The following is an 11887-nucleotide window of genomic DNA, read 5'->3' as shown; positions in this document are numbered from 1 at the left end:
GCCAAGCACACAGCAGTCCATGTGCAATGTCAAGGCAAGCACACAGCAGTCCAGTTGCAATGACAAGGCAAGCACACAGCAGTCCACTTGCAATGACAAGGCAAGCACACAGCAGTGCACGTGAAATGACAAGGCAAGCACACAGCAGTCCACGTGCAATGACGAGGCAAGCACACAGCTGTCCACATGCAATGACAAGGCAAGCACACCGCAGTCCACTTGCAATGACGAGGCAAGCACACAGCAATCCACGTGCAATGACAAGGCAAGCACACAGCAGTCCACGTGCAATGATGAGGCAAGCACACAGCAGTGCACGTGAGATGACAAGGCAAGCACACAGCAGTCCACGTGCGATGACAAGGCAAGCACACAGCAGTCCACGTGCGATGACAAGGCAAGCACACAGCAGTGCACGTGCGATGACAAGGCAAGCACACAGCAGTCCACGTTCAATGACAAGGCAAGCACACAGCAGTCCACTTGCAATGACAAGGCAAGCACACAGCAGTCCACTTGTAATGACAAGGCAAGCAGACAGCAGTGCACGTGAAATGACAAGGCAAGCACACAGCAGTCCACGTGCAATGACAAGGCAAGCACACAGCAGTGCACGTGAAATGACAAGGCAAGCACACAGCAGTCCACATGCAATGACAAGGCAAGCACACAGCAGTCCACTTGCAATGACAAGGGAAGCACACAGCAGTCCACTTGCAATGACAAGGCAAGCACACAGCAGTGCACGTGAAATGACAAGGCAAGCACACAGCAGTCCACGTGCAATGACAAGGCAAGCACACAGCAGTCCACGTGCAATGACAAGGCAAGCACACCGCAGTCCACTTGCAATGACAAGGCAAGCACACAGCAGTCCACGTGCAATGACGAGGCAAGCACACAGCAGTGCACGTGAAATGATGAGGCAAGCACACAGCAGTCCACGTGCAATGACGAGGCAAGCACACAGCAGTCCACGTGCGATGACAAGTCAAGCACACAGCAGTCCACTTGCAATGACAAGGCAAGCACACAGCAGTCCACGTGCAATGACAAGGCAAGCACACAGCAGTCCACGTGCAATGACAAGGCAAGCACACAGCAGTCCACGTGAAATGACAAGGCAAGCACACAGCATTCCGCGTGCAATGACAAGGCAAGCACACAGCAGTCCACGTGAAATGACAAGGCAAGCACACAGCAGTCCACTTGCAATGACAAGGCAAGCACACAGCAGTCCACGTGCAATGACAAGGCAAGCACACAGCAGTCCGCTTGCAATGACAAGGCAAGCACACAGCAGTCCACGTGCAATGACAAGGCAAGCACACAGCAGTCCACTTGCAATAACAAGGCAAGCACACAGCAGTCCCCTTGCAATGACAAGGCAAGCACACAGCAGTCCACTTGCAATGACAAGGCAAGCACACAGCAGTGCACGTGAAACGACAAGGCAAGCACACAGCAGTCCACGTGCAATGACAAGGCAAGCACACAGCAGTCCACTTGCAATGACAAGGCAAGCACACAGCAGTCCCCTTGCAATGACAAGGCAAGCACACAGCAGTCCACTTGCAATGACAAGGCAAGCACACAGCAGTGCACATGAAATGACAAGGCAAGCACACAGCAGTCCACGTGCAATGACAAGGCAAGCACACAGCAGTCCACGTGCAATGACAAGGCAAGCACACAGCAGTCCACGTGCAATGACAAGGCAAGCACACAGCAGTTCACGTGAAATGACAAGGCAAGCATGCAGCAGTCCACTTGCAATGACAAGGCAAGCACGCAGCAGTCCACTTGCAATCACAAGGCAAGCACACAGCAGTGTACGTGAAATGACAAGGCAAGCACACAGCAGTCCACTTGCAATGACAAGGCAAGCACACAGCAGTGCACGTGAAATGAAAAGGCAAGCAAACAACAGTCCACTTGCAATGACAAGGCAAGCACACAGCAGTTCACGTGAAATGACAAGGCAAGCACACAGCAGTCCACTTGCAATGACAAGGCAAGCACACAGCAGTCCACGTGAAATGACAAATCAAGCACACAGCAGTCCACTTGCAATGCCAATGACAAGGCAAGCACACAGCAGTCCACGTGCAATGACAAGGCAAGCACAAAGCAGTCCACGTGCAATGACAAATCAAGCACACAGCAGTCCACGTGAAATGACAAAGCAAGCACACAGCAGTCCACTTGCAATGACAAGGCAAGCACACAGCAGTCCACGTGCAATGACAAGGCAAGCACACAGCAGTCCACGTGCAATGACAAGGCAAGCACACAGCAGTCCACGTGCAGTTATGTCCCAAGCACAGTCTGAGCTTCACTCCATTATTCCTACTAGCATTATTAGAACAGATATTTTGATGTTATGTGCAATTTGAAGAAAGCGACTCGGCTACTTGCTAAGACAGGGAGCCTGCCAAGGCATTTGCAATAAGCATGACTGACGTCTAGGGGGGTGCCCCGGTTCTTTAGATAATGCCGAGGGCTTGTCTGTGGCTCTGGCGTCAGTCGTTGCAGCACAAGAAGCGGACGTCATTGACACCAGTGTCGTCTCTAAACCCTTGGGGGGGCTGTGCCCGGGTCTGGATGCCACAGATGCCCTTCTTGCAGGACTCGCTCCAGCCCCCATAATCTCCCAAACTCCCCCCTCGACCTTCAATGGCCGATCCATCAGAGCAGCGGAAGCGGATGTTATTGGCTCCGGTGCTGTCGCCAAACACTCCCTGCCAGGGCTGCACCCTCAGGGAAAAGGATCGCAGCACCCCCGCAGGGCACCAGGAGTCTGCCGTCCACGCGCCCCACCTGAGGAGAAACAGAGCAGAGGATGAGTGAATCTGTCCCCCTCACCTAACCTGATCAAGACATGAGGAGGAGCTCAACCCTGGACAACACACAGCCACGCGCCCATCACCCCCAAGCAGAGCAAAGGTAAGGGCCGACGCCATGTGTGACCGCCAGCATTCCTGGTCCATCCCATGCTAAGCAGCGAGAAAGGCTGGCACGAGGTCATGCCGCTGAAACCACATGGCCCTTCTCCCTTCCACACCTCCATCACTCCCTCCACACCTCCATCACTCCTTCCACACCTCCATCACTCCCTCCACACCTCCATCACTCCTTCCACACCTCCATCACTCCCTCCACACCTCCATCACCCCTTCCACACCTCCATCACTCCCTCCACACCTCCATCACTCTCTCCACACCTCCATCACTCCCTCCACACCTCCATCACTCCCTCCACACCTCCATCACTCCCTCCACATCTCCATCACTCCTTCCACACCTCCATCTCCCCTTCCACACCTCCATCACTCCTTCCACACCTCCATCACCCCTTCCACACCTCCATCACTCCCTCAACACCTCCATCACTCCCTCCACACCTCCATCACTCCCTCCACACCTCCATCACTCCCTCCACACCTCCATAACTCCCTCCACACCTCCATCACTCCCTCCACACCTCCGTCACTCCCTCCACACCTCCATCACTCTCTCCACAACTCCATCACTCTCTCCACACCTCCATCACTCCCTCCACACCTCCATCACTCCTTCCACACCTCCATCACTCCCTCCACACCTCCATCACCCCTTCCAAACCTCCATCACTCCCTCCAAACCTCCATCACTCCCTCCACACATCCATCACTCCCTGCACACCTTCATCACTCCCTCCACACCTCCATCACTCCTTCCACACCTCCATCACTCCCCTCCATCACTCCCCTCCATCACTCCTTCCACACCTCCATCACTCCCTCCACACCTCCATCACCCCTTCCAAGCCTCCATCACTCCCTCCACACCTCCATCACCCCTTCCAAACCTCCATCACTCCCTCCACACCTCCATCACTCCCTCCACACCTCCATCACTCCCTCCACACCTTCATCACTCCCTCCACAACTCCATCACTCCTTCCAAACCTCCATCACTCCCTCCACACCTCCATCACTCCCTCCACACCTCCATCACTCCCTCCACACCTACATCACTCTCTCCACACCTCCATCGCTCCCTCCACACCTCCAGCACTCCCTCCACACCTCCATCACTCCCTCCACACCTCCATCACCCCTTCCAAACCTCCATCACTCCCTCCACACCTCCATCACTCCCTCCACACCTCCATCACTCCCTCCACACCTCCATCACTTTCTCCACACCTCCATCACTCCCTCCACACCTCCATCACTCCCTCCACACCTCCACACACCTTCCACACCTCCATAACCCCTTCCACACCTCCATCACTCTCTCCACACCTCTACCACTCCCTCCACACCTCCATCACTCCCTCCACACCTCCATCACTACCTCCACACCTCCATCACTCCTTCCACACCTCCATCACTCCCTCCACACCTCCATCACTCCCTCCACACCTCCATCACTCCTTCCACACCTCCATCACTCCTTCCACACCTCCATCACTCCCTCCACACCTCCATCACTCCCCTCCATCACTCCCCTCCTTCACTCCCTCCACACCTCCATCACTCCCTCCACACCTCTATCACTCCCTCCACACCTCCATCACTCTCTCCACATCTCCATCACTCTCTCCACACCTCCATCACTCCCTCCACACCTCCATCACTCCCTCCACACCTCCATCACACTTCCACACCTCCATCACCCCTTCCACACCCCCATCACTCCTTCCACACCTCCATCACTCTCTCCACACCTCCATTACTCCTTCCACACCTCCATCACTCCCTCCACACCTCCATCGCTCCCTCCCCACCTCCACCGCTCCCTCCACACCTCCATCGCTCCCTCCACACCTCCATCGCTCCCTCCACATCTCCATCACTCCCTCCACACCTCCATCAATCCTTCCACACCTCCATCACTCCCTCCACACCTCCATCACTCCCTCCACACCTCCATCACTCCTTCCACACCTCCATCACTCCCTCCACACCTCCATCACTCCCTCCACACCTCCATCACTCCCTCCACACCTCCATCACTCCCTCCCCACCTCCATAACTCCCTCCACACCTCCATCACCCCTTCCACACCTCCATCACCCTTTCCACACCACCTTCACTCCTTCCACACCTCCATCACTCCCTCCCCACCTCCATCACTCCTTCCCCACCTCCATCACCCCTTCCACACCGCCATCACTCCTTCCACACCTCATCACTCCCTCCACACCTCCATCACTCCCTCCACACCTCCATCACTCCTTCCACACCATCAGCCCTTTCACACCTCCATCACTCCTTCCACACCTTCATCACCCCTTCCACACCTCCATCACTCCTTCCACACCTCCATAACCTCTTCCACACCTCCATCACTCCCTCCACACCTCCATTACTCCTTCCACACATGCATCACTCCCTCCACACCTCCATCACTCCCTCCACACCTCCATCACTCCCTCCACACCTTCATCACTCCCTCCACACCTCCATCACTCCTTCCAAACCTCCATCGCTCCCTCCACACCTCCATCACTCCCTCCACACCTCCATCACTCCCTCCACACCTCCATCACCCCTTCCAAACCTCCATCACTCCCTCCACACCTCCATCACTCCCTCCACACCTCCATCACTCCCTCCACACCTCCATCACTTTCTCCACACCTCCATCACTCCCTCCACACCTCCATCACTCCCTCCACACCTCCACACTCCTTCCACACCTCCATAACCCCTTCCACACCTCCATCACTCTCTCCACACCTCTACCACTCCCTCCACACCTCCATCACTCCCTCCACACCTCCATCACTACCTCCACACCTCCATCACTCCTTCCACACCTCCATCACTCCCTCCACACCTCCATCACTCCCTCCACACCTCCATCACTCCTTCCACACCTCCATCACTCCTTCCACACCTCCATCACTCCCTCCACACCTCCATAACTCCCCTCCATCACTCCCCTCCATCACTCCCTCCACACCTCCATCACTCCCTCCACACCTCTATCACTCCCTCCACACCTCCATCACTCTCTCCACATCTCCATCACTCTCTCCACACCTCCATCACTCCCTCCACACCTCCATCACTCCCTCCACACCTCCATCACCCCTTCCACACCTCCATCACCCCTTCCACACCCCCATCACTTCTTCCACACCTCCATCACTCTCTCCACACCTCCATCACTCCTTCCACACCTCCATCACTCCCTCCACACCTCCATCGCTCCCCCCCACCTCCACCGCTCCCTCCACACCTCCATCGCTCCCTCCACACCTCCATCGCACCCTCCACATCTCCATCACTCCCTCCACACCTCCATCAATCCTTCCACACCTCCATCACTCCCTCCACACCTCCATCACTCCCTCCACACCTCCATCACTCCCTCCACACTCCCATCACTCCCTCCCAACCTCCATAACTCCCTCCACACCTCCATCACCCCTTCCACACCTCCATCACCCTTTCCACACCACCTTCACTCCTTCCACACCTCCATCACTCCCTCCCCACCTCCATCACTCCTTCCCCACCTCCATCACCCCTTCCACACCTCCATCACTCCTTCCACACCTCATCACTCCCTCCACACCTCCATCACTCCCTCCACACCTCCATAAATCCTTCACACCACAGCCATTCACACTCCATCACACCTTCCACACCTCATCACCCCTTCCACACCTCATCCCCTCCACACCTCCATTACCTCCTTCCACACCTCCCACCCTCCACCTCCACACCTCCACATCATCACCCCCCCACACCCCAATTCAACAACTTCCCACACATCACTCTCTCCTCTCTTCCATCCTCCGTTCCACACCTCCATCACCCCTCCACACCTCCATCACCTCCTTCCCCCCCCCACACCCCCCACCCCCTCCCCCTTCCTTCCTTCCTTCCTTCCTTCCTTCCTTCCTTCCTTCCTTCCTTCCTTCCTTCCCTTCTTCCTTCCTTCCTTCCTTCCATCCTTCCTTCCTTCCTCCTCATCCCCACCCTTCCTTCCTTCCTCCCACACTCCTTCCTTCCTTCCTTCCTTCCTCCTTCCTTCCTTCCTTCCTTCCTTCCTTCCTTCCTTCCTTCCTTCCTTCCTTCCTTCCTTCCTTCCTTCCTTCCTTCCTTCCTTCCTTCCTTCCTCCTTCCTTCCTTCCTCCCATCCCTCCTTCCTTCCTCCCTCCTTCTTCCCTCCCTCTCTCCTTCCCTCCCTCCCTTCCTTCCTTCCTTCCTTCCTTCCTTCCTTCCTTCCTTCCTTCCTTCCTTCCTTCCTTCCTTCCTTCCTTCCTTCCTTCCTCCCTCCCTCCCTTCCTTCCTCCCCCCTCCCTCATTCCTTCCCTCCCTCCCTTCCTTCCTTCCTTCCTTCCTTCCTTCCTTCCTTCCTTCCTTCCTTCCTTCCTTCCTTCCTTCCTTCCTTCCTTCCTTCCTTCCTTCCTTCCTTCCTCCCCTTCCTTCCTTCCTCCCCCCTCCCTCATTCCTTTCTCCCTCCCTTCCCTCCCTCCCTCCCTCCCTCCCTCCCTTCCTTCTTCCCTCCCTTCCTCCCTTCCTCCCTTCCTCCCTCCCTTCCTCCCTTCCTCCCTTCCTCCCTTCCTCCCTCCCTTCCTCCCTTCCTCCCTTCCTCCCTTCCTCCCTTCCTCCCTTCCTCCCTTCCTTCCTTCCTTCCTTCCTTCCTTCCTTCCTTCCTTCCTTCCTTCCTTCCTTCCTTCCTTCCTTCCTTCCTTCCTTCCTTCCTTCCTTCCTTCCTTCCTTCCTTCCTTCCTTCCTTCCTTCCTTCCTTCCTTCCTTCCTTCCTTCCTTCCTTCCTTCCTTCCTTCCTTCCTTCCTTCCTTCCTTCCTTCCTCCCTTTCTTCTCTCTGGGGCTTTGAGACACTTGCTTTCTGTGAGTAAGCACTCCACACTCTGTGCTGTGGCACTAGACGGACACTGGTGATGCGCCCAGCCGTCTTAAAGGGCACAGTGTTCTGATTGTTTGCCTGATACGTTATGTCATGTTGCAAGACTTCTAGACCGCACTGAGTGCCCAGCCTAGTGGCCTCGGGGTGCCTCCCCACTTTAGTCTGCAGAGGAGGAGTGAAGGGGAGAGGGCACCCCTAGGACTGGAGAATAAGATGGACCATGGGCCAGGTGTGCAGAAAGCAAGGTGTATTCGAGAGGTGCTTGGAACCAAACTGACTGTCACTGGGAAGCAGTTTATAAGAGCATACAGCATGTAAACGTGCAGTGTGTGGCTGCACTATTGTGGTGGGAACTCCGGATTAGTAATTCAGGGCCGCTGGATGCCAGGTGTGGCCGACTCTACACTAGACTGCAGAAGAGAGGGGGCAGGGCCAGCTGCTATACACCCACACAGTGTAGAATGTGGACTAACCCTAGCACCAGTGACAGAAGGGGCCATCAGTTCAATGATAAACTTTCTGAGTGAAAGGTGCTGTGTGTCTCACATGACTGTTATCACGTAACGATATTGCACTCGTGTTGCTTTCATAGCGCTTCATGGCCCAGCAAGGTCACCTCACAGCACTGAGGGGAGGGGAAGGATTCTTTCCAGCACTGGTCTGACCCAAGATCTGCACTCCAGGGGGCCTCAAGCATAAATGGTCACACACAGTCAGCTTCATAAGAGGGGCGAATGGGGGACTTTGCAGACACTTCCAGTTAGCAAGAGGGCGCCAGGTAGCTTCGGCAAAATAGCTTTTAAGTGCAAGGCAGCAAGTGTATGGCAGTCTGAGGCAGTCCTGCTGTGTCTCTGAGAAGCAAGGTCGTTGCCCTCCAGTTCGAGTCGTGGGATCCTACCCCTTCAACGCGGAAGAAAGAAGAGTGCTTAAAAGCTTGAAGTGGTGGCAAAGTGTAGCAGTCTGCGGTTCATGGTCGAAGGAGCAGGGCGCCAGCAACCACAAGCACTGAACAAACTAGGAATGAGTATTGGGCTTTACTGGATTATATTGGGAGCTGCACATTGGTAAATAACAATTTACTACATCTGTCCCATTGATTATTGACCTTGGTTGAAAATGGCCCCAACCTAAAATATCACTACGAAGACAACGAGTGGTAGTGGTAGCAGGGGGCAGGGGACTGCCGCTCAATTCAAACTGAATAGTCACCCTCTTTTGCCCGGACGATCCGGTCTGAGGAGTCCGGCTAATTCCAGGTCTCCTCCAGTAACGAACACCAAGGACCCATCTGAAGGCCCACTTGGAGGATTAGCAGCAACCCAACAGAGAGGAACGACTTGCTTCAACAACTTTGTGTCCTTTGAGGAGGACGCAATAGTAGCAGAGCGCACATCTGATTTCGCCTGCCTGTGTGCAGCAACAAACAGGGAGGACTGTATTTACACAGAGAGCCGTGTTACTGCCCCAAGATGATGTGTTACTTCGCAGTTGCCATAAACCTTTAAGGGGTAACTTGGGCTCTCCAATAAAGGGGCAATCCATGAGTGACTTTTTCCAAAAATCAGTCTCAAGTACAGAGGCCAGACTTATGGCAAGATCAAAGGCCACGGCAGTAGTGGATCACTCTAATGTGAACGATTTCAGTTTAATTGACTTTACAAATTCAATGACGTTAGATTCTGCTCTTGTCCCTCCTCAAGTCAGCGTGATACAGCAATCCTGTGATGCGCAGTCTTCGGTTCTCCCACAGATTTGGTAAATCTCTTGGATAAGTCTACTTCCGGCCAGCATTTGTTAAAACAACTACTCGACTAGTGACCGCTAGGGCTACACCACACATTGCTGGAAGCGGACGAGTGAATACGCCTTCCATCACCAACGATCTCAGCTCTAAATATGGTGTTAAGCTCGTTTGTGGCCGGATACGACACTCTGTATGAGAAGGTGAAGGGTCACTCATTGCCTGGAAGTTGGACATGATGGGAGGAATGAATTGCCCCTCTCCAAGAGCTATACCATTGCCACATCCAGAAGTGTGGCACAATCTTCTGCAGCCATTACCATAGAGTCCAGGGAACATTCTGCAGTCGGGGGCAACTCCCCAACAGGAAGTTAATGCGTCAGCAGAACAGTTGGAAAACAGTGTCTGGACCTACATAGGGAGGATCTCAGGTCACTTGCAATCGGGAAAGAAAATGTGAAGACTCAAAAGCGATCAACAAGGAATGAAGCTTCCGCAAGGAAATACCTGAGAACGGCGTCCATTGCGGAGCTGCTCTTCGGTCATCCGTCGCAGAAAAACCAAAAGAGCCCGGTACAAACAAGTGGAGAAACGGAGGCGGAGGGGCAACATTTGGGAGTTTCTGTACCGGAAAACAAAAACATTCAGGGAAGATGGGACTGTATGCAATCGACGGAAAGCCAGGGCAAAAGTGCCAAGAGGGACGTGGGGTTACAGTTTGACATACACGTCTCCTTAAGCACCCAAACTGATATAGCTACAGCCCACAAACAAAAGGAAACGTTGCTTTGTGATCTAGTTGGAACAATACTGGCGACTAGGAGACAAAGTGAGGAGGTGACTAGTAGAAGGAACGGAAGCACCGGCAATGAAAACCCAGCAAGAATGATTACAGAAATAGGACCGGGAGTCTTCACGGCTCCGGTATTCAATGGTGAGGCAGTTCCTCCTGGAAGCATAATTGCCGACCAATGGGAAGAGCAACAACACATGGAAGGGAAGAAACCTCTCTTAGTCTTAACAACTGTAAGTAACATGTAGACTTGGATCGATTGTTTCAGAAATTGTATTGACCAGTAAATCAAAGAGGGCCCCCGAGTAGAAATTGGACCGCAGAGGTCCCTTTCAATGAAGAGGCAGATGGGGAGAAGAGAAATTCTGATTAGGTTTCCAGTAGGCCCCCTGCAAGTCATTCCTGGTCAACAGGACGGCCCCAACGGGCTTAATCCTAAGCACAATGCCCACACATTTCCGCAAGAGAGTTTTCCTGCAGGCCGCTACTGCGGGTGTCCTCCTTGGAACTCGAATTCAGACTAAATAAAAGTAGACATGTCCTGACATTTGAACTGTGGGGGGATTCTTGTTTAAACATTTCAAATGTGTTGATTATTTTTGCTGAAATCCCGACACTAATCACAATCTCCTCACAGGACATAGAAAGGACTCCTTTTCCCAACCAATCCCAGTCAAAAGGATGCCTGATCTACTTGCACTCCTGTCTGGTCATGGGGCTGATACTAGCAGAAGCCGCCAAATTCAATGGCTTGGGGTTTAAATTGGAAAATCCAGGTAGATTGAATGCCTGTAAGAATGTGAGAGATGTTCCCCCTATATCAAATGATTGGCGCAGGGCTGGCCCAATTAATTGCCTGGAAGGCGGGTCTGGTCGGGTTCAGAGCAGATGACCCCGACCAGACTCTGCATCTTTAACACACGGACAATGGTACTGGGGAAATCATTGGCCAAAGTAACCGGGAAGGGCTATTAGAGATGGGGCTGAAACTGGTATCCTGGAACTCTCTGGGCTTTTTACACCTGGAGGGCAACAACGAAGCTTGTGCAATCTTGAAAGCGAATGGCTGCATATTTCAACAGGAAACATGGTTAGTCACTTGCTCATTGATAGATGGCTTTGAAGTCTGTTTCCAGGCAGCCAGGCCAGGCGCGGTGGGTGGACCTTCAGGAGGCCTGCTGGTACCAATCCGTGCAGGCCATGGTCTCTTAGTGAATCTATCCCTAATAAGCCATTTGGGATTTTGGCCGTAGAATTGGATGATAAAGCTTCTGTTGATGAACATCTACTGGCATGGTGGGGGGGGGAATTGGGCCCTTTTTTGGAGTCAAATTCAGGAGTATATAACCGCCTGGAGGGATGTAAATGTGGGGGTATGGTTCTGGTTGCGGGGGATCTTAATGCAGACTGCCCAGCTTGCTTTCCAGGGGATGAAATAAGTGATATAATTTTGGACACTCTTCCACAAACTTTTAAGACT

General features: G+C 53.6%; 1 protein-coding gene across 1 annotated transcript in view; it reads right to left on the bottom strand.

Moving 5' to 3' along the window:
* Positions 1-902: 902 nt before the first annotated feature.
* Positions 903-11887, bottom strand: part of LOC138580066 (vitelline membrane outer layer protein 1 homolog) — a 283370-nt gene continuing 272385 nt past the window's right edge. Inside the window, exon 5 of the mRNA XM_069650313.1 lies at positions 903-2820. Coding sequence (XP_069506414.1) covers positions 2523-2820 — 298 coding nt within the window. The 3' untranslated portion in view covers positions 903-2522. The remainder of the gene's footprint in view (positions 2821-11887) is intronic.

The sequence above is a fragment of the Ambystoma mexicanum genome, chromosome 3p (assembly GCF_040938575.1).
Source record: "Ambystoma mexicanum isolate Mex_15411 chromosome 3p, UKY_AmexF1_1, whole genome shotgun sequence".
Taxonomy (NCBI): domain Eukaryota; kingdom Metazoa; phylum Chordata; class Amphibia; order Caudata; family Ambystomatidae; genus Ambystoma; species Ambystoma mexicanum.
Note: the sequence above shows the minus strand (reverse complement) of the source record. Positions and strands in the feature narration are given on the sequence as shown.